Here is a 23,939-nt window from a genome sequence, read left to right on the forward strand (position 1 = left end):
TTAAAAAGAGTTCCCCAGTTAAGTGCTTGTGGTGTTTCTGTGTCAAGTAAAGCTTGAGGCAAAACATTTAAAGTCACGGCTAGGCTCAAGGTGCAAAGCACCAAAGAAAAATTGTTGTGTTCAAGGATTAAATTGAGTTACAAAAGATCAGAGAATTCATAATATTATCCGGATTCTAATTCTGAATGACAGTAACATTCTTCTAATTCAAAGGAGAGTGAGATGCCAAAACTATTCAGGATTGTAGTTGTAAACCCCATTATAAGAAGAGACATGAGCTTAATCGAACTTTTATTCTCATGCAAATTCACATCCTAAGCTTATATTAGTTTTGGTTGCTTGAGGACAACCAACAATTCAAGTTTGGTGTTGTGATGCGTGAGCATCTTTCCTATCTTTTCCTAGTGAATTTGCATCTAATTTGTTGAGTTTAATAAAGAATTAATTATTTTTTAGCCAATACGGATGCTACTTGAGTATTTTATAATTTTGTTTATTTTAGGTAGCATTCGACTGGATTTGATGGAGTTTCTGTAGCACAAGAATCAAAGGAGATGGCAGCGAAGAGCGACGCGTACGCGTGATTGACATGTACGCGTGATTTGGAGCTTTCCACGGTGACGCGTGCGCGTGACTGACGCGTACGCGTGATTTAAAGAATTGCACAGCGACGCGTGCGCATGACCGACGCGTCCGCGTGACTCACGGAAAAGACCATCGACGCGTACGCATGACTGACGCGTACGCGTGACATACGCCACGTGCAGAAAACACAGAAACCGCTGGGGGTGATTTCTGGGCCCCATTTTAGCACCCAAGATAGGCACAGATCCAGTGAAGCCAAGTGGTCTCCACGTTACAAGACGCGGAGTAGTTAGTTAATTCTAATTTAAATTCAAATTTGATTTTAAAATAGAAAAATATATTATCTTAATTTTAGGTATTAGATTTTTAATTAATTAGGATTAGTTATAAAAAGGGGAGACTTCTCTTCTACTAAGAGAGGTCCTGGAGAGGATCCCATTCCATTCCAATTTACAATCCTAGTTTTCTACTCTGAACCATGAGCAACTAAACCTCCACTGGTAAGGTTAAGAGCTCTGTTTATTTGTATGGATTGATTCATTTGATCTTTCTAATTTAATTCATGTTTTGATTTATATTTCAATAATTGTTTTCGTTCTTTATTTTATAAATTTGGGTGGAACGGAAGTATGACCCATGTTCTAATTGAGTTCTTGTATAACTTGGAAAAGCTCTTTACTTGAACAACAACTTGAAAACATGTTATCTTGAATTTCTAATTGTTTGTATTTAACGGGATACGTAACATGTAATCCCCTTATTTTTGGATAATTAGGATTTTTGTGGCATATAAACTGGAATTTGATCATCACCCTCTAATTGGAATTGATTGACCAAGGAATTGGCAGTTAATGAATTTTAGAGGAGACTAGGAAGGTCTAAGGAATTAGGGTCTAGTCATATATAGTTTGCCATGAATTAAATCTTGCATGATTAAAATAGTTAGTAAGAAAAATCAATCCAGAAAAATAGATAACTCTGAAGCCTTAACTGTTTTCTCCATATTTCATTCCCAACTTATTTATTTTTCTTTTTGATATTCAGAGTTCGAACTTAAACCTTTTGAATATCTCAAAACCCTTTTCTGCTTGCCTAACTAAGCCAATCAATCAATTATTGTTGCTTGATCCATCAATTCTTGTGGGATCGACCCTTACTCACGTAAAGTATTACTTAGAACGACCCGGTGCACTTGCCGGTTAGTTTGTGGTTGTTAAATCATCACACTAGTAACATAATGCAAGTTTTAATTCTAAGAAACTTAAGTTGATAAAATGAGGTTTGATTGGAAATTGGTTAAAAATCAATTTTTGATAAACTTTGGAAGTCCATAAATTACTCCTCAAAATTCTGATTGAGTTGTCGTTTGTTGCAAATGAAAGATGGTTTTGTAAATTTTTAAACGACGTTAATTTTGTGAAAAACGGAATTTTGAGGAGAAAGTTTTGGACAATGAAAATCTGATACATGAGACTGTGAAGCAGGGGTTAAAATCTGGTTGCTGCAAGCTTGCAAGGCATTCTGCCAAATTTTTTTTGAAAAAACGCTCATCCACGTGTACACGTGGCTTACGCGTACGCGTGGCATGGAATTTTGGCGACGCACGCGCAAGAGGCATGCGTACGCGTGTGTGCATATTCACGCGTACGCATGACTCACGCGTACGCGTGACTTGATGTACGCTCCACGCATGCGCGTGGCCTACGCGTACGCGTGGATGCTGCCTACTGCAAAAATTGGTTTGACTGTTTTTGAACCAATTTTTCACTCCTAAACCTCTATTTTCTTCTTTTAAGGTTTAAAGTATAGTTTTAGGTCCAGTGGTTAAATGAAGCTAGAAAAATAAGATATCTTGAGGGTGAAGAAAGTTGTAAATGGTGGCGTTTATGAAGGAAATGAGTATGTTAGCGAAGTTTAACGCTAAGGCTTGATAAGTGATGTTATATTGATAATGAAATTGCCATGACTTATGAATAATGATATCTGAGATACGAGTTTTCCTGGGTAAAAACCGTGGCTCGCCACCATGTGTTCCAGGTTGAATCTCGATACTCTGTTAACCCTACGTCGTAAGGGTGACCGAGCATGTATAAATTCGCGGGTATGGATAGTCCCCATTGAGTGATTTATATGATGATTGAATGTGAACTCTATGCATAGACTCTTGGAGATGCGCGACGGGGGACAGTCTAAGGTTTTCGGCCTTGTCGGGTTGGCTGGATAACCGATAGATGGGCCCTATCAGTCGTAGGACAAGCATGCATCATATGGATTTGTTTGTTTTGATTGCTATGCATTTCCTGGGTTTGCCTAATTGATATTTATCATCTGCTACCTGTTATACTTGCTATTTGTACTATCTACTCATTACTTATGCGTGAACTTGTTTAGTTGCTTGTTCCTGTTACATTATGGATGATGGAGGGATGGATAAATGGTTTAGTGTTAGATGAGGATTGAACTTGAGTAAGTTAGGTAGATTTAGAATACCTACCCCTGTTGATGGCTTCTGTTTAGTACTTAAGTTGAATAACTGAGTAATGGAGTTCTAGGATTGCCTATGGCATTTTCAGGACCTTATTTATTATACGCGTGACACTTTTACCATGATGAGAATCTCTGGTTTTCATTCCATATTGTATTGTTATTTTTTAGATGCAGGTCGAGAGTCTCATCGCTAGGCATCTGGATCCTGGGAAGCGAAGTAGTCCTTGGGTGTATTTTGGTTTTCTGTTTGTATATATGTAAATATGTATTTAGCTTACTCTCCTAGTAACTTATGTATGCTGCTCCTCTTAGAGGTTGAGGGAGAGATAAGAGTTTACTTTGGTACCTTGGTATATTTTGGGAATATATATATATATATATATATATATATATATATATATATATATATATATATATATACCCTCCGACCAGCCTTAGTTTCACAGGCTGAGTCAGGAGCTAATTATGTTTGTTTTCTTGACTTTTCTTTTCTCTCTTATTTATCTTTATCTCTTGCTTTTAGGTTTCTTAACACGCAAGTAATTTGAATCCTCGAGCGTTGCGCTTTTCATTTTGCGAATTTGTTTTGGCTCCTAGTTGAGTATTTTTTTTCCTTATTACTATGTATATATTTTTACTTTTAGAAGTCGTAATACCATACTATCTCAGTGTTATGACTTAACCATAAGATTAAGTATAGTAGAGTGTTACATTAACGAAACAAAAGATTTAAGTGACTGACAGAATTAATTGTTAAGAATTAATTGAATAATTAGTTTTAATTAGAAGCTAAAGTATTTGATTCGAAATTTTTTAAAAATTAAAATAGATAAATACTCGATATATTATGTAATCATTTTGTTTTTAATATCTTCTCCTCTTTATTATAATAATAATTTTGTATCTTTACGGTTCATTCCATTTTGGCAACGTACTTCTCGTTGTTACTCAGACGAGGTTCGTGGGAGATTAAAATAAACTTAAGAGAAGGAAAGTGTATCCATTTAACTACAATTTATTTTCATTTAGTCACATTTAGCAGTTATGGATAAAATCAATTCATGATCTATAACTAGTGAGCTCAAAATGTACATTAAAAGTGTTATTTTTAATAAAATAGTCGCACATACAAATAATTAAATTTTTGTATAGCAAAATAATCAAGTCTATAATTCACACTTTCGTTACCAATTTTTTTGGACTAACTTTATAACTTAATCACAACTTCATTAACTGCTTAATTGTTGATTCTGTTTGTTGTGTATGTTTTTTTTTTTGGTGACTTTTGTTGTTTGTTGTGTATGTTTAAAACGAGCGGTTGAGCACAATAATTTTGAGCATATTAGATGTGTTATATTTATATAAACTATTATATTTTATTAAATAAAAATAAAAAATTAATATAAAAGAATAATATTAATAAATTTTAATAAATATAAAATATTTTAGTATATAAATAAATATTTTTAATATATAATATTTTAAATAATAACATATTTTTTCATTTTTAAATAAATAAATAAATAATATATTAATAGAAAAATATAAGTTTTTTATTCATAAAGTTACTTATTATACAATGAAATTTTTATAATATTAAAAAATTATATTAAAATAGTATTTTAAACTCCAATATAAAAGTATAAAATAATTAAATTTTATTTTATATATATTACTTGACAAATAATTAGATTATTATCTTCAAAACTTGTTAACTAACTATTTTTTGTTAAAAATATTATTGTATAATATAATTTTTTCTCAAAATATTTATGAAATTTAAAATAAAATCAATTTAAGGTATAGACTTTAAGATTTAAAATTTAGAATAACAAATTTAGGGTTAGAATTTTAAATTTAGAGTTCGAATTTAGAATTTAAAATTTAAAATTTAGAACTTAGAATTGCCGTCAATGTGGGCAGCCAATATTAATTGGTAATTAGTTGAAATTATAGTGTTGAAAGAAAGAAAAAGAAGTGCAAAAGAATAAACGAGTAATTTAAAAAAAATTGTGAATATTTTAAATTTCACAAATATTTTAATAAAAAGTAAGATTATATAATAATATTTTTACCAAAAATAGTTAGTTAATAAGTTTTGAATATAATAATTTAATTATTTGTCGAGTAATATAAAATAAAATTTAATTATTTTATATTTTTATTTTTTTAAAATATTATTTTAATATAATTTTTTAATATTATAAAAATTTTATTGTATAATAATTAATTTTAATGAATAAAAAATACTTATATTTTTTGCATTTATGTGTTTTTTATTTAATTATTTAAAAATAAAATATTATGTTGTTATTTAAAATATTGTATACTAAAACAAATATTTATTTATGTAATAAGATATTCTGTATTTATTAGCATCCATTAATGTTCTTCTTTTATATTAATTTTTTATTTTTATTTAATAAAATCTGATAATTATTTATATAAATATGATATATCTAATATACACAAAGTTATTGTGTTCATTTTAGACATACCTCTTTTTATTTTTCTTTTGAGTTTATTAAGAAAAATGATTGTTTTCCTTGATATTGTTTCGTTTTTTTTTCCCTTAAAAAAGATGATATTTCCACCATTATTAAACTAATAATTCAAATGGAAGAATGAACTTTCATAAAATCCAGTAGACTTTATTTAAGCAAGTGAAAGAAAAATTCCCTACTAGTAATGCATGCACACATGACACATCAATGTGAAAGCCTTAACAAGGGATACCTTCGTTTGGTCCCCAATGTGAAAGCCTTACCAAAGGTATATTATATAGAATTCTACCATGAACTACAATAATATGCCGTTTATTAATTCAACGAATAATGGTTAACAGATTATGTATTACCATATTCGTTAATGAAAAATTATTTTTCATATAATACTGTGATATCATTATTAATAACTACATGCCGGATTAGCAATATATATAGGTAAAATAAGCACTCACATGCATGTCACTATTAATTTTAATTTAAACTGAATGCAATTATAAAGATACTATAAAAGTATATAGTTTTAGCAAAATTAATTTATTTTCAATTTCTGCTCACATTCCTTTTAAAGAATCTAATTATTTTCATTTATTGGTAGAACGTATATTAAAGGTTTAAGGTTTAGAATTTAGTATTTGTTTAAGGTTATTAGAATATATTAATATTTGTCTTCTTTACTTTTATAATTCAAGAAATATTACACTCTTTACTTTTTAAAAAATATATTAGTATTTGTCTTTTCTATTCCTATCTTTTAAGTAACATTTGTTTTTTTTTTTTTTTGTGACTATCTTTTAAGTAACGTTTAAATCAATAAAAAACTTTTTTTTTATATTTATATGAATCGATATTATTATATTCTAATTTCTTATTGATATCTTCTCAAAAAAAATCCCAAAACTATTTATGAAACGTGAGAAGTCATCTGTTTTTGAAAGAAATAGAAAAATTTCTTAAAAATCCTACGAGAACCAATTTTCTTGTTTTCTATGTTGATTGAGGTATCCTCTCTTTCATCTAAAAAAAACTTTTTGGGCAAAAGAAATTTCAATTAGTCTATTACTCCAACTTACAAAATAAATAATACTAATATAAACATAAGAAATATTAAAATGAAAAATTTAATTTGAGACACTATATAAAATGTTAAATTATTTTATTTATTTTTATAATTTTATTAAATTTATAAATAAATTTTTTATATTATTTTTATTTTTATAATTTTTTTATCAATTTAAATATTAAAATAAAAAAATATATATACAAAAATATTACACCGAAATTTTCATATTTGCACGAGATTGAAAGAGGGAGCTGGGGGATCAAAGATCAAAGAAGGGTTAGTGATTTATTTTATTTTTTTGTCTTCTATAGTATTTTTTAGTTTGGTAGGTCAAAAATTAATTTGTTATTGATCAGAATTTTATTTAAAATTTGTTATTAGTCAATAGATTGCTATATGTATAAGACGGAATTTAAATTTTTGATACTTATTTAAACATACTAGTAAACTAATCACTAGACTAATTAGAACTTAGATCCTCTAAATTTTTTATTTCACTTAAAAAATAAAGTATAATCTTTCACAATTTATTTTATAGATAGAACAAAAAAAATATAAAATAAACTATTTAAGAGTAAAAAGTTATATTTTATCGTCTAAAATAAAAATTCAAACATACACTTAGGGTCCGTTTGGAAAACTTTAAAAATAATTTTTTTTAACTTTTGACTTATAAAAAGTAGTAGTATTAATGTCTGGTACAATTTTTAAAATCAAATTGCAACTTTCTAAGAAGCTATTTAAGAGTTTATAGAGAAGTTAAAAAAATTGACTTCTCTCATAATATTTCTATTTTTCATCATATTTCTATAAAATAAATATTTTTAGAATTAAAAATTTAAATATAAAATAATTTATTTATAAATTACTTTTAAAAGATTCATTTATTATTTAAATTATTTTATCAAAAAAATTTTAATTAAGTTGGTTATTTAAATTGGCCATAGTCATTAGTGTTACAGTGTTACTGTTTACTGTTTTGTTGACAGTTGACACACACTGGAGACTCGACCAAACAAATTATTCGCCAATGCATGGGCACAAACCAACGCACACACCAATAAGGCCACAAACAAATAAGTAACAAATCCTCCTCCCTCCCTCCACGCTCCCTCACTAGCGCGTGTAACAACACACCCTCTCCAATCCAAATTCCAAAGGGCACCATTTTCTCGCTTGTTATTTTTTGTGTGGGAGAGAAGTGAGTGTATCTCACAATGGTGGAAGAAGAGATGAGTTTTTCATTGTTATGGTGTGAACAAATCGGACCCTCCGATTTGTTTCATTTTTTAAATCAACAATCACAAATCAGATGGTCCGATTTGTGTTTTTGAAAATAAAAAAATTTTTAATGTTGAAATCGGACCGTCCGATTTCTATTTTAAAAAATAAAAAAAAATAAAAATGCAAAACGGACCATGCGATTTGTAGCTTTTTTTTCTTTATCAAACAAATCGGACCCTCCGATTTGTATTTTACTTTTTTTTCAAACAAATCGGACCGTCCGATTTAAAGAAAACACCATATAAAAAAAACACCTAATCTTCCCATAACAATGTATTACACATATATTTATACAATATAAAAAAAAATTAGCCCCATTTTCTAATTTTCTTCTCCTCGGTCACACACCCTCTTGACTCCCCTCTCATTTTCGCCGGTGACCGAAAAACTAATTTAAGAAAAATAAATAAAGTATTCCAAATTCCTTTGTGTTTTTTTTTTAATCTCACCTTCATCTCGCCGCGAAATCTCACGCTATTTTATCGCCAATTTCCCTCCCCTTCAATATCGCCTTCTTCAGCGTCTTCACTCCGATTCCCCCTGCTAACTGGTGTTTCTCTCTCTCTCTCTCTCTCTCTCTCTCTCTCTCTCTCTCTCTCTCTCAATTCTGTTTGAAATTCAATCGACCTTGAGGCATGTCAACTTTTTTATTTTGGTGATGATTTTATTTATTATTAATTTGTTAGTGTGATGTGAGACTGTTTGAATTGATTTGTATGCCATATTTTGTTGTTTGTTATGTGAGAGTGTTTAATTCGCTTCATTTTTTCTTTGGGATTATTTTAACCCCCCCCCCCCCCCTCTTTCCCCTTCTTTTTCTTGTTCTGTGCTTCTAACGTGAACTTCGTGGAGATAGTAGCCAATAGGGTAAGAAGCTGAAAGGAAAGATAATTGGTAGAGAACACTCGTACTAAGTTCTATTTGTTTATTTAATTTTAAGTAGAAGATTTAATAGCAATAATAAATTTTTTTCTTTGAGAGGAACCAGAAATTTTTTTTTTTGGGGTCATGTAGCCGTAGATCACTATGTTATGATAATGATATTGGAAGGAATAAAGTTGTCAAATTTGTGTAGCTGATAACAGCTTATAGGAATTAGTTGTTGGTTGTTATTGTTTCAAATGCCTAAATTAAGACATTTTTTTTTTCTCACACTTTGGAGGGAGAGTTGGTTATATACCAATTCTATTTTGTATTTACTAGAGCAGTCATAGACAAACTTGTCTTGGCAACCATAGATATTGCTAACAACGAAAGATTAGGTCTCAGAATCTTCACCTTGGGAATTCAGATTCTTAGCTACCATCAGGAAGTTTATTTTGTTTGGGGTTGAAAAGTAAGCATTGACCAATTGTGTATTTCCCAAATTGTATGAGGTTTGTTTTGTATCCCAGTATTGATCACAAGAATAAAGAGGTGGTTCCATATTCTGAGTGCCTTATAATTTTTTTCTTACAATTTTTGTTACTGGAACTTCTTCACGATTCTGATTTTTCATTACTGTAAGTACACAAAACAACCGAACGTGAGCCTGAAACATGCAAGACAGATAGAGAATAAGGGTTTAGGATTTTGGGGATTGTGAATTCTTTGTGGACTGAAATCGTTATGAACTACAAATTATATCATTGTTGAATATTTATCTTTCATATGACATTGACGACGGTGTTTACATATAGTATATCTATATTTGACTATCAAGCTTTGGCTTGTTTATAGTATTGGATTGATAAATAAGGATTTACTAAAGGGCAAATTTTCTAAATTTTTATCTCACAGACTAAAGAGTGCCTTTTCTTTCACAGATCTGAAGATTGATGACAAGTCTGCATCAGGCATCAATAGCTGAAAGCAATTTGTAAATACTTTGCTGGTTAGCATTAGAAGGAGTGAGAATGCAAAGTCTAACATTTTATTGGTTGTGTGATAACTGATACGTGTTATTTTTTGTTTTTCTTTTTTTGGTAAAAAATTAAGGCAAATAATGGAAGCCCGTCCTTCTATATCCATTGAAAGATCAAGTGCGGAGAAACACAATGTCATGGGGATGTCTGGAGCACTATCTTCATCCTTGGCAGTCCTTCCAACACCCCTAGAAGAGACATATAATAAGTTGCCTGATTCACCTCTTGCTTTTGTAGAAGAAGGGCTGATGAGTGGACCTTTAACTCATTCTGGTCATTTAAATAACAACGGAGCAGTTGGACATATCTTTTCATCTTCTCCTGGATATTCAACTGCTCTTCACCATTCATCCCTTTCACCTCATGAAAAGCATTCTAGAAATGCTCACATTATTTCACATTCATCAACTAATATGGCTACATTGCCACCATTTTCTTCAAATAGTGGACCACTACCTTCCAAACCATCAAGCCATTTTCCTAATGAAAACAGTGCCTCCTGGCATACTGATTCTGTGCCAAGCTTTCTGGATTTTCCCGCAAATACTTCCATCGATAGTGGTAGGGTAGAAAGTGGTGCCTGCACTATCATGGCATCTGAGGAATATTGTAAGCAAAATGATTGGCAGGAGTGGGCTGACCAGCTAATCAGTGATGATGATACTTTAACTTCTAATTTGAATGATCTTCTTGCTGATAATGTTCCAGATCCTGAGCCAAAGGTTAAGCTTTTCATAACTGAAATCAATATTAGCTTTCAGAGGAAACAGATTAGTAATTTATTCAAGGAGTGTCTTAGGGTCTCATGTTGTTGCTTTAGGAGCCATTCCAGGTTTCAAAACCATCTTTGCAATTACCAGGGCATCCATCCGAAGGCCATCAACAACTTCCTGCTTCATCTGAAGAAAATTGCGCTGGTGCTGCCCCTTCTTCCTCAGCAAAATCTGCTCCTTCCAAGCCACGAATGCGTTGGACTCCAGAACTTCATGAGGCCTTCGTGGATGCTGTCAACCAACTTGGTGGGAGTGAAAGTACGTTTGTATCTCTTTCTTAAGTCCAGAGATTCTAAGCTTCAGTCCTTCATGTGTTGCTATTTTTTTTTTTTAATCTACAGGAGCTACTCCTAAGGGTGTGCTGAAGCTCATGAAAGTTGAAGGCTTAACTATATATCATGTCAAAAGCCACTTGCAGGTAGGTGTACTTTGCTTGACTCCCTTGATTTATTTGCTGGCTTGTTATTTTGCTGAATTGTATATGACTTGAAATGCAGAAATACAGGACAGCTAGATATAGACCCGACTCGTCTGAAGGTACATAACATGCATTGTAGTATGTGAAGCTGCATGCATAAACTACAAATATTTCTGACATTGGTGTAAATTATGACCGTAGGATGAGCTTTTGCAAAGTATTCAGTAGGATTAAAATCAATATACCATACTTCATTTAATATCTATTAATTCCTAATACTGTTCATTCAGTGTCTAGTTTAGAAAAATACTCTTGAATTGACAAATTATTTAATGATGTAAGGTTTTTACATTGGTGTTCTTGGGTCTTAAATTTTGTATAAAGGGCTTTGATTAAGAATTTAAGAGGTAAGTTTCCATGGATTCGTTCCCTGTATTTGTCAAGTTTTCTAAATGTAGAAGCTGTTGCACAAATGTGGATAAAAATACAAGTTTATTTGTCCTAAGGACTGGATATTGTTAAATTTTGCTATGGAACTTTAGTTCTGCTTTTGATGATTGAAAGTGGTATGAGTGGTTTTTCTGAAGTCACGCCCTTCAAATCTAAAGCCATTCCTCCAGTGTTTATCAGCTAATGTACAGTTTGTTTCAACTATTGTTGACAGGAGTCTCAGAGAAAAAAACAAGTTCCATTGAAGAGATGGCATCACTAGATTTGAGAACGTAAGTAAACTCTGTACTCTTATTTTATATACTTCTGTTATGTAATGTTAATATAAGTATTGATAGTTTGATACATTGCCTATCAAAATTGTTGATACATCAGATTGTTAGACAACGTTTCATTCTCTAATGTGACGTTGCTGGTACAAATGTTACATAAGCTGAAGATTAAATAGCTTATGATCTGTGGAAGCTAATTGATTTTGAAAATAAACCCAAATTATATGTGTAGCTTGTTCTGTAGAGGGCATAACTTGGTTTTTTTTTTTTTTTTGCTTCAATAAGTGGGCATAAGTTTTGTCATCTCTCATTTGATGTTAGTTCGTTGTTTATTTAGTTTAATAATGCTAGTTAGTTTCATTTGGAGTGTTACACACATAAATCTCATGCAAGATATCTGTAAATTCATCTTTCTGAAGAGACTTATTGCCCATACCATACTACTAAGTATGAGAAAAGTGCATATAAGCTGGAAACTAAGGGATGATTGTAAAACAAAAGTAAGGATTAAAATAAAAGAGAGAAATCGTCAAGAAGTGATCTTGCAAGGACTATAACTGATTAGATTAGGGATCAAGAAGTGTTCTGTTAAGAGTATTCAATAGTCCACGATTAAGGGTGCAATAGGGAGCTTGGGTCATTATTGAGTGGTTTTATGTGGGTTTTTGGTCGTATGTCACACACAGTAATTCTTCAGCTGTCTTAACTATTCCATTGGTGACAGTGGCATTGATATCACTGAAGCTCTGCGACTGCAAATGGTGGTTCAGAAGCAGTTGCATGAACAACTTGAGGTATGACATTTTATTCCTTCAGGAACTCCTGACGTAGTTAATGCATTGCATTTAAACCAATATGTTGTTCAGAGGTTTGTTGCAAGCTCTGTTTCTGCTGCCACTGTCTTTACTATGGAAAATTCATGTTTTATAACATTGATGAGAGATTAAACTTCATTTAAAGGCTTTGAAATGTAAATGAAATGAACTATTAGTGAGTTTTAGCTTGGTGATAATCTCCTATAAAGAGAGGAGTTAATTTTTCTACCCTTGCGCTTGTTCTCTGTTTGCTTCCTATTTTGTAAGCTCTTTCCCGAAATGCATTGTCTGAGACATCCCACTCGGTTCTCTTATGGTATCTTTTTCTTTGATCTGATTCACTTCTTTTTCTGTTAGATTCAAAGAAATCTACAGTTGCGAATAGAAGAACAAGGAAGGTATCTCCAGATGATGTTTGAGAAGCAATGTAAACCCGAGACTGAAATGTTTAAGGCATCATTATCTACTGCTGAAAATCCATCTGGATCCTCTTTGGATGCCATGCAAGATGTTCCAGCCAAAAGCGCATCAATGGTGGACAATTACAAGCCAGGACCTGATCAAGCTATCGGCAGCACCAAGGTTGTGGAAGGCTCAGTGGAAATAGGGGGGAAACATGATTCTCCCAAAACACAACTTTCTGAGAATCCTAAGCAGCATGCTAATGCTAACGATGATGCTGCTCAAGCCTCGATGCGTCAAAGAAAAGATGAGTAAGCCATCTGAGCTGCCGCATCTGCGATGAACTTACAATATTGATGCATAAATTATATTTTAGTAAGAAATACTATACTGAATGATGGATAGAACTTCATAACCTGATGAGTTCTCTAGCCACATGAGTTCTTGGATATGTATTCTAAAACATTAGGTAAAGTTGACTCAATCGGTTGAAATGCTTAGGATCGAATTCTGCTATTTGCAGTCTGCCATGGTAGGCGATCTGTAAATACCATTGTTATGTTGTTATTGATGCTGCTGTAGCTGAACTTGGTGATATCATTGATATCGTAGGTTCAATGCTCTACTAGGTCACTTATCTCCTCTCCTTCCATAGGACACCTCTAATGTAAAATAAATTATTGTGATTTGAGTTGAAATTTTGATTATGATATTCTTCAACACCATTATTTGGTGGTATTCTAGTCATGTGAGGATGAGATTTTCTAATGTTGAGATAATGAGCAGACATCACATAATACTTCATAGGTGAGGAATCCCAAATAAATATGAACTGTTTCTTTTAATTGAGGAAAAGAGGATGCTTCCTCTTCCTAGTTCTTATCATTGTCAATTATAAGTACCTTAGGACTTACTTGCAGGTGGCTTTAACAATGGCATCACGTCTGTTACCAATTCCACACGCTGTAGGTTGTTTACATGACATGTTTGATATTTCCTTTTCCTTGTAAGGACATGTTTCGTTTTTCATGTTTAGGGTGTGTTTGGAAGAAAAATTTGATTTTGACTGCTTTAATTTACTCCAATCACTAATCGTTATATATATATAAGTGAAACGTTACATCCAGTAAGAGCTATTTATTATGACATAATCTTAACGTAGATAATAACCCATTGAAGATGGAGAAATTCTCTCTCAGATAATAGATTCCAGGTTCAAAGGTCATCCCAACTTTCGCTATGCGTGTCAATCTGTGTCAGGTTTTTCTTGAAAAAATTGTAGGCTTGAATTAATCAATCAAATCTTCTTTCCAAGGTTGTTTCCTCTCCCAGTAACAATTTCATTTTCACCGATCGGGTGAAGGTTCTTCGGGATGCCTTTTCAACATTTCCATATCCTCGAGATAAGTTTCAAAGTGGTCCTTGAAGTTGCACTCAAGTCTCAAAGTGGTTCCTGAAGTTGCACTCGAGCCTTATAGTAGTCCCTGAATTTAAAAGTTACTCATATTCATCCCTGAAGTTGCACTCCGAGACTCAAACTCATCATTCCGGCAATTTCTGCCCACTTGGTGCTACAGAAAAGCTGAGTTGGCCTCTTTCATGACACGTTGGCATAACAGAAACGACGTAGTATTTGCTGTGACGCCAAAATGACATGAAACGACGTCGTTTCACGCTAAAAACCCCCCTTCCTCAACGTTACCCACTTACCCTTTTTATTTGCTGCATTGCAAAATTAAAATTTTTGTAACTAACCAACCTGGTTTTCTTTATTTGTGTTGAATTGGGCTGCGTTGGAGTTTGAAACTTCTATTTGTTGATGACTTATTTTATTACTCTTTTTAATTAAATAGAATTTTTATTCTTGATAGAAGAAGACCAGAAACTAAAATATAATGGCTATGGTGGGGGCAAAAAATCATACATGATTTTTAGTAAAAACTGAAGTACTGAATTGTGATTTGAAAACTTTTCGAAATTAGAGTTTGTATTCTGTATTGTCAACTTTTACCCTTTTCCCATTCCTTTCTTTGTCACATCAAATATTAAGATAGAATAGTTAAGGGAATAAAAAAACCACTAGAAATATTTTGTATATTTGTTCTATGCTGCAAATTTTAAGCTTGTGTGTATTGAGTTTTATTGCTCAAAGATTATCAGCTTTTATTTCTGGGTGAAGTCGGATATGTTGTGAAAATTAAAATTTTTTATGGTTAATCGTACTTCTTGTGAATTTACGATTATGTCATGATCTGGTGCTTTAATTTTTCTACATACAGTATTAGGGATTATACTATAGCAAATGAAAGTAGCAATTATTCTGAGCAGTTCAAGAATTTGGAGTAGCTATTGAGAAGACTAAATCAGGATATCTTAGCCAAATTAGCCAATTGTTTTGTTATGATTTGTTTAATAAGCCTTGTGCTAAGTTATGTAGTACTTTTTCTTTTATTTTTGTTTATCAATCGCCTTCAATACCTGCTTTCTTGAAATAACTAATGGAGTCATTGTTTCATAAATACAATGTTTTCAATACCTTCAATAGGCTGCTGTTTATATGTGCTGAATTATTCCTGGACTGATGGTGGTTATACATGCTACATAATGTCCTGTTTGTATGTAATAGTGCTGTTTAGGGACTAGTCTGATGTCACTTACACAAATTTAAGGACTAATTTGATGTTACTTATAAAAGTGTAGGGATTATTTTGGTGCTTGAAAACAAGTGTCTGACAGCTTTTTATAAAAGTGAAGGAATAAAAAAGTTGGGTCTCGATGTGGTATGGTGACCTAGACTATGAGAAGTTCAAAGTTCATGGCTGGCCAACCAACATAGTTGTCGAAGTTCATGATGTGGTCCCTCTAAAAAGAAAGTTCTCCAAACATGATGAAAAAACAACTTCAGGGAGTAGCAATCCACCAGGAAGCAGTCAACCAGCAAGAAATCCCCCACCTAACCCTATGTAAGGTGCAACACAGAGGAATGCTACAAGGCTTGCAAACTTCATGAAGTTTGTGTCCACCCCTGGATTCAAGGAACCCAAGCACAAAAAATGAAGATTAGGATGATTATGTTTAGGGACAGGGGACACATGGTGTCTTTGTGTATCTATTTTGCTGAAGTTTTTTTTACCATGTATGCTTTCTTAAACATTGTCCTAGTGTTTGGGATTTTAGTATCTGAAACTTATGAGGTCAAAATGTTAACAACTTTGATATACTTGGTGTTTTGGCTCTATAATGTCTTTTTTGGATGAAACATTACCAATATGAATTATGATTTTCTTGAATTGAGTTTTGTTAGCTTTTTGGTTATATTTTGTCCTGTGTTAGAGAATTAAGAGTAATTTAGACCCTGTCCATTTTCATTTCATTAAACAGAAGTGTAGGAACAGAAGTATGCATATAATCAAACACTTTAATTTGCATTTCTTTCAAACAAAAGGACAGGAACAAGTACATGAACAACATATGCATATAACATGCATGTCATTTGTTTTTGGCTAGATACAGTTGACCCTGTTGTCTATCCAACTTTAATACAAGAATACCAACTACAATCAGCAGCATGAACACAAACATCAAAATTCTCCCCATTTTTAGAACCCTAATTTCAGCCTCTAATCTACCAAATTTCTAAGCAATATTCATCTTCCATCCTTCATTGTCAACTGAATGCCTTGTTCTATCATCACATGCTATGATATCTTCTTCCAAAACTTTATCAACCCACAAAAACAATCCACACCATTTGTTACCCACAGTCTGCACAGCCAAGAAAATTCAGTCAGCAACTTTTATATCCATGAATATAGCAATCAACAACAATAATACTTACATTGTAGTTTGGGCAACCCAGGAACGGTCTCCCTTGATTAGAATCCATCCCTGACCACCACAGCATTGGTCTCGACCCGCAGTCACACCATTCTGGCAAACGCGATTCTCTGTTTCTATTCATTCTCCTCATGATGCTTCCAAATGATCGTGGGTTATTCGAGCTCCCAACTGCATTGCTCGCGCTTGCCATAACAGTCGGGCTTCAAAGATGAGGAAGACAAGAACAGAGAAACGAAGAGAAGAGAAGACAGAGCGCTGTGGGCTTCAAAATTGAGGATTAGGGTTTTAACTTGATTTGAGGGACCAAATTGATTCCGGACAGTTTACTCTGCCACATCAGCTAGCCGTTGTAATGCCCACGTGTCACGAAGCCTGCCAACTCAGCTTTCCGGTAGCACCAGGTGGGCAGAAATTGCCGGAAAGACAAGTTTGAGTCCCGGAGTACAACTTCAGGGATGAATATGAGTAACTTTTAAGTTTAGGGACTACTATGAGACTCGAGTGCAACTTCAGGGACTATATTGAGGCTTATCTCCCATAACCTCTTGGGTTACGTTTAAATTCTCTCTATTTTTTTTTTTGTTTAAGTCATAAGAATTTGGTTAGGTGTTATTAAGCTGTTAACAAATTTTTTTATTTTTTTAATATGTTTGATAAATTTAAAAATAATAGAAAAATAAAAGAATATTTTTTTTAGAAGTTACAGTTTATATTTTTTTATAATTTATATTTTTTTGAAAAGATTTTTTTATTTAAAAAATATTTTTACATCTTAAATAAATAAATAAATATTTTTATATTGTTGTACTCAAACATAGTTAATAAATAAATTTTTTTATATGAGATATTCAAATATAATTTTTTTTATTTTTCTAAAAGGTCTTTAAATGGAGTATCAATTTGCGACAAATTAGTTATTAAATTAATAATTTTAATCCATAATTTTAGAAAGAACAAAAACAAATATTATCCAAATTTATACCTCTTAGTTCTTTTTACTCATCGATTATTTCTTGTGGACTCTCGTTCGGTCATTAACGAGTATCATTAACAAGTCATCAATGTATTCATTATGGATCAGCCCCAACTACTTGTATACATGTTGATATACATACAAGCATCAATTCAACTTACCAATCATATTAATGTCGCATTAGTAACACATAATGGTGATTAAAATGAGACATGCATATAGGAGGCAAACAGCCTAAGGTCTCGTTTGGATGAAAGGATGGAAATAAAAAAAAAAAAAGAAAATAGAAAGAAAAAAGAAAGAAAGAAAGAATTTGGATATATTTTTATTTTTTTTGAATTGTTTGAATGAAAAGAAAATAAAAAAAGAAAAAAAGAATAACTTTTTTTATTTGGTTAAAAAAAATTAATATTAAATGATATTTTTGACCTTGTATTATAAAAAGAATATTTTATTTATATGAATTTGTTATTTAATTTAAAATAAATAAAATAAAATAAAATATATTAACACAATTAATAATTTAAAGATAGATCATGAATCACAATTTGGTCAGTATTTCACATTTTGTTATTAAAAAAATTTTGTGAAAATGATACTCAACAATATATTTCACTACTATTGACAACTAATGAACAAGGTCCAATAATAATGTCACAAGTGATCTTAGTAAAAAAGGTGATTATGCAGGATGAAAGTGAGGTACCCCAGGTATTGGTGCAATAGAAAGGCACTCCTCAAGTCCTCAAGAGCTTGCCACATGGAAAAATGCTAGAGTTTATGAAGTTTTTTTTCTCACTTCAACCTTGAGGATAAAATTGTCTTTAAAGGAGAGAGTATTATAATGAGTAAAAAAATGAAGTAAGGACTAAAAAGATAATTCAACAACAAAAAAAAGCTAAATGCAGAGTTAGTTAGAGTTGAGGGACAGATGGCAACAAATCAAATAAAAAAGAAAATACGTAAAAGTTTGAGACAAAAACAAACAAATACTCAATTTAAAGACTATGTGCTGTAGACAATGAGTGATAATCCTTTTTCTGCCTTAATATTCTTCTCTTTCTTCTACTCTTTCTGGTCACTAAATCTTCTTCTTATTGTTAGGTTTATTCCCTTTGGAACAAGACTTGAAGGCTTGTGCTACGTCTAATGTTTGAAAACTTTCATTACCTTCATTGAATTTCTTATATGGTTGGCTACTGTTACATTAAAAAGTCATTATGAACTCTTGCTATTAATTTTATTTTATTCTCCTTCAGTTACTTTTAGTTACATTTCATGCTGTTGCGGAGCTGGTGCAGCTTGTGGTGGCACCGCCTTAGCAGCATCCTTCTCTTCCTTCTTCTTCTTAGCAATGGTCTTCAAGATCTCCTCCTTTTTCCTCTTCAGCACCTGCTTCCTTATAACATCGGTGTAGATACTGACAGAAGGGTCCAGTGTCTTCTCGCCAACAGAGAAGAGATTGTGGTGCTCCAACGAGATTATCTGCTTGAGACTCTTTTGGCGATATTCATCCTTCTTGTCAATAATCTTCTATGGCTTCCTGATATCCAATTTGGTGTCACCGTCACCATTACCGGCACCAAGCATCTCCTTGAGCAAATATTTGGGGGGCAGTATAGGAGGCAAGCTTGCGAGCAACCTTACTATCTATGGCGTTGATATTCACTTTTTAGAAATACTGAAGACATTAAAATTGTGTGTCCAAAATTTAAAATTTTAGTTTTAATCTCTAATCACAAAATACAATACTAAATCATATTTTCGCAATCTGACAGCCAACAGCTCATATAATACCAAATGCACGCTTAGAGTGCTTTTGAAGATGCGAGATATGGGGGATGAAGCGAGAGACAAGTAAGGATGGTAAAGGAGTCTTTTGAGTACGAATAATCTTCTTCTCCCCTATTCTTATTCCAGTATGAAACAAAAATGTCTCTCTTTTTTCATTTCTATTACAAAATTTTATGAATCAATTTTTGTGTGAAAGTGGATTTTTAGTGTAAATTTGTGCTAATTAAATTAAACACTCCCAAATTAAAGGATTCTACTAAAAACTTATAACAAAAAAGTGTGGCAAATAATAGTTCTGAAATGTTAAAGAGATAATAACTAAAATTAATTTATTTAATTTAACTTTCATAATTTTATACGTATAATATCTATAATTAATAATTATATATTTATTATATTTAAAATTATATAATCATTCTAATGATAATTGATTTAAATGTTTGTTTAGATAACTTTAAATTATTTAAGTTATTTTTATTATTTTTTAAATATTATTATAATATTTTATTTTACTAGAATCATTATGTGATCATATAATACATTTTTTTCTTTTTTTAATTATTTTCTTTTTTTTCGTATTATACATTTTGTATTTTTTTCTTTTTTTTTCTCTACTTTTGTAAAAAAGAAGAAAACATATAACAATAGAGTTAATTTTGTAACTTAATCCAATCAAACATTTTTAATCGTTTTCTTCTTTTTTTTTTTTATAGAATATTTCTTTCCTCTTCTCTACTTTCGTAAAGAAAAAAAAAAGACACACATAACAGTAGAAGAGAAATGTATGCACTTTATAGTTAATCTTGTAAAAATAATTTTTTATTAATTTTTTTACATTTAATTACAATTAGTACTACAACATTGTAAATTTATGGCCATAGTTTTTTCAGTCACATTTAAAAATCATAATCTAAAATCTTTTATGGTCATAGTTTTCACTCCTGACCTAAAAAAAATTTTTGGTCACGCTAGAGTTTTAAACTGTGACTTGAAGTATTTGATAAGTAAAATAATAACCATGACAAAAAATCGTGTTCTTAGATAAAAAACAACTGTAGCCATCGAACTATAATCATACTAGAATAGGTTAGGATTTTAAAATTGTGATCTAAAGTTAAAAAAAGTTATCATAAATCTTTAGTCACGATTTTTATTAGGTATGATCAATTTTAAAACGTAATCTATTGAATTAAATATTACAATAAATGTAACGGTATTCTCCTAAATATTGTAATTAAAATATGGTTTAATTGAAGTATGTTGCAGTATAGTAAAGATTACAAATACAGGAGCATTGTACATCCAAAATCAACACTCTATATTGATTCCTCGTCAAACAGATTTTCCATTTCAGAACATTGGATTCTAAAACACAATTTGATTATATAAACTCAAGAAAAAATTGAAGTATAAAACAACAAAGTAAATATTGTAATTATTTCTCAAATCGCTTAAATATTATTTCATTTTATATTTCAAACTGAACGACCTCATAATCAACAAAACATAACTTCTATTATATTGCAATTTGAAAAATCAAAATTAAAATAAACTTTTGAAATATTTATTTCAAACATCGTTGCATACTACTTCAAATTAAAGGACCAGAATTTACCTAAATCTTTTAACATTTGTATTTTATGCTATAAAAGTGAATACCTTATAAACTTTCTCGATGAATAATTGAGTTTTAATTGCGACTCTTTATTTTTGTTTTGTAGAAAAAAAAAAAAAAAGACACAGAAACAATTACATCAAATATTCATATAATATAAACTAAAAGTTTACATTCTCATAATTATAGCGATTCTCATACCTAGAATAGATTTCATCAATGCATGCGATTCTCTTGTTTTTATCATTTGGATAGCGTCTCATGCATTCAACTTTGATACATTCCAAAATGCAATTTTTCTTCTTTTCCTGATCCTTTTCATGGCGTATCTCACAGTCCTTGATACACTCACCCATCTTATTACTAGCAATACGATAAAATGTTGTATAATGTTCTTCAACAATAGTTTTCTGAAATTCTTCATTGGCAGAACAAATAACTATCCCAATGATCAACATTATATTTATATGTGCCATATTTTTTCTAGCCATTCTCTCTCTCACGTTCTCTCTTTGTGTGGTTTGTAATCATAATGAACTTCAATTTATAAAAGGTTAAAATCTTTTTCAATGTTTTTTTATGTTGTTATGTCTCTAAAATAAGAATATTTTTCATTTAGTATATGTTCCTTTCTCATACTAAAAGCCGCAAATTATTACTAATATAATAAATAAAACAATTACTTCTCGTTGTAGTAAAGTATTATTTTAGTAAAGTTAATTATTTCGGCTCATTTTGAGTGTCTCTTGAATACTATGAATTTCACTAAGAGTATAGTTACTCATACAAGTTTTTTTGGCATACAAGTCATACAAGTCATTTACATAATGCGCGCGTGAAATTACGTTGTTTTTTTTTGTAATATCCTACCATACGAAGTCTTATGTTTAAGTCATAATTCAGAGATGGCAAAGTATTACGACCTCTAAAATAAAAATTTAGTACGTATAATAATGTGAAAAATGATTATAACTAGGATTCTTTGAAGAAAAAGAGGTAAAACAAAATCGTAACTCGAAAGCACAACACTCCGATCGATAACGTAGCGAATAAAGGAATAAGTTAAAGTGAGATTATATATATACAAAAGAGTGTCAAAAACAGGAATATCAAAATTCAAAATTCGGTTGCAAAGATAACCGATCCGAGCATAGCAATATATACATGTAAATAAAATAGGAAACCCCAAAGGAAATCCAAAGGGACATATATAAATACAGAAAACTTATTCTTCAAAATCCCCTCTAAGAGGAGTCATCACAGTTTGTATTATTTAGTGGAGATAAAAGTATCTAAACAAATATATAAACCAAAATAGAGTCCCGAGAACCAAGGATCTTCGCTAATCTAGAAGTCTCCAGCATGCTTCAGCGAGAAGCCTCTTGTCTTGCATCTTAAAACCACAAAATCCGCATGGGTGAGAACCGGAGGTTCTCAGTATTGTAACAGTGCCCACATATCTAACATGTAATGTCTTGGAAAAGCCAATGACAATCCTAGAACTTCCAACAAATAATTCAAAGCTTATAAACAGGCTAAACCATAAATGGCAACTGACTAAGGATTCTTCAGTCTAACTAATACTTCCTTTTCCAATTCTTTCAGACCTCCTAACCACCAGTAGGAGTATAATACGGCAAACACAGTTATATCAAACAAGAGATATATAAATAGGAACAGATAAGGCATTTAGACAATTAACAAATAATACGCAATCAAATAGGCAATCTCAAATAATTCACATAGTATGCATATGATGTATGTCTGTCCTAATGGCTAATGATATCATCTGTTGGTTATGTAGCCAACTCGATAAGTCCTGGTAGCTAAGCATTGAACTGTCCCTCTATCGTGCATCCCCAACTCGAGTTATCCTCGATGATCATCATGATCATAATCATAATCCATATCCAACACCCTCACTGGTGTATATTCACGGGGGCGAGCTCATCCGGAACTTTCACAGTGTCCGGCCACACTTACAACATAGAGTCAGTAGAGTATCGAGTCTCCACCTGGAGCTTGTGGTGGCTAGCCATTACTTTCACCCAGAAAAACTCGTATCTCAAATAGTGGAAGTGCAACATTCACATTTCATTCAATACGCATATATGCAATCATACTCAGCCATAAATCAATAATGGCACCGCCGTAATCCGACAATAACTTAGCCATTCGGCTCATAGTTCAATCCTGAACCAGCCAATTTATCAATAAATACAACCCTTTGATTCATGGCACATAAAGCACTTCCACCGCCATCCTCCGTATCTTATATAGTCATCCCTGATCATCATTGATCATAAACTTTTCCCTTTCTTCATTCACAAGTTACCACATCCCCTAGCTTCTTTCACATCGCTAGGCATATCATAATGATTTAAGACATAAGGGGTGAGATCAGAGGCTTAGAAGTATGAAATTTGGCTTTTAAAACTCAAAAATCAACTTTGGAATGAAAACAGGGTCACACGTACGCGTTCTCCACACGCATGCATGGATGGAAAAACAGCCAAGCGACCCCTACGCGCCAGCCACGCGTACGCGTGGGTGCGTTTGTGCCCCACGCACAAAACTAGCACAATTCTCGCACAACTCTCGGCAAAATGGCTGGACATTTGGTGCAGCGCATCAACGCGCATGCGTGGATGGTTCTTTTTCGAAAAACGATGTGTACGCGTCAGTTACGCCTACGCGTTGGGGGCATTCTGCTAAAAATTTTTCTAAGTTAAAAGCTGCAGAATTCACATATTAAACCCC

At 31.8% G+C, this 23,939-nt stretch overlaps 1 protein-coding gene and 1 long non-coding RNA gene across 10 annotated transcripts; one reads left to right on the plus strand and one right to left on the minus strand.

Moving 5' to 3' along the window:
- The first annotated feature begins 7,817 nt into the window (after positions 1-7,817).
- On the plus strand, positions 7,818-13,704 carry LOC112740839 (protein PHOSPHATE STARVATION RESPONSE 1). 9 transcript variants are annotated; one of them, XM_025789521.3, is made up of 9 exons: positions 7,818-8,473; positions 9,729-9,796; positions 9,901-10,549; positions 10,648-10,858; positions 10,942-11,018; positions 11,098-11,137; positions 11,683-11,740; positions 12,465-12,534; positions 12,913-13,704. In XM_025789521.3, exons 3-9 carry the CDS (start codon positions 9,908-9,910, stop codon positions 13,270-13,272), a joined length of 1,458 nt encoding a protein of 485 aa, XP_025645306.1. In that variant the 5' UTR covers positions 7,818-8,473; positions 9,729-9,796; positions 9,901-9,907; the 3' UTR covers positions 13,273-13,704. The 9 variants fall into 9 exon arrangements, with proteins under 9 accessions (XP_025645306.1, XP_072072132.1, XP_025645278.1 ...); XM_072216031.1 differs by having other exon boundaries at positions 10,660-10,858; XM_025789493.3 differs by having other exon boundaries at positions 8,240-8,473; positions 9,729-9,781.
- A 4,992-nt stretch (positions 13,705-18,696) lies between these two features.
- LOC140177846 (uncharacterized) lies at positions 18,697-21,739 on the minus strand. The gene is made up of 2 exons (XR_011869340.1): positions 21,381-21,739; positions 18,697-19,451 (listed from the first exon to the last, which is right to left on the minus strand). It is a non-coding gene; the product is annotated as an uncharacterized lncRNA (long non-coding RNA).
- Positions 21,740-23,939: the final 2,200 nt, after the last annotated feature.

This window comes from Arachis hypogaea, chromosome 2 (assembly GCF_003086295.3).
Source record: "Arachis hypogaea cultivar Tifrunner chromosome 2, arahy.Tifrunner.gnm2.J5K5, whole genome shotgun sequence".
Classification (NCBI taxonomy): Eukaryota; Viridiplantae; Streptophyta; class Magnoliopsida; order Fabales; family Fabaceae; genus Arachis; species Arachis hypogaea.

What these genes read in the sequence shown, in the direction of transcription:
- LOC112740839 (XM_025789493.3), top strand. Translation starts at nt 9,741, where the DNA reads ATGACAAGTCTGCATCAGGCATCAATAGCTGAAAGCAATTT. An exon ending in ATGTCAAAAGCCACTTGCAG is followed by an intron (nt 11,019 to 11,097) that starts GTAGGTGTACTT and finishes CTTGAAATGCAG; the next exon opens with AAATACAGGACAGCTAGATA. An exon ending in GCATCACTAGATTTGAGAAC is followed by an intron (nt 11,741 to 12,464) that starts GTAAGTAAACTC and finishes CATTGGTGACAG; the next exon opens with TGGCATTGATATCACTGAAG.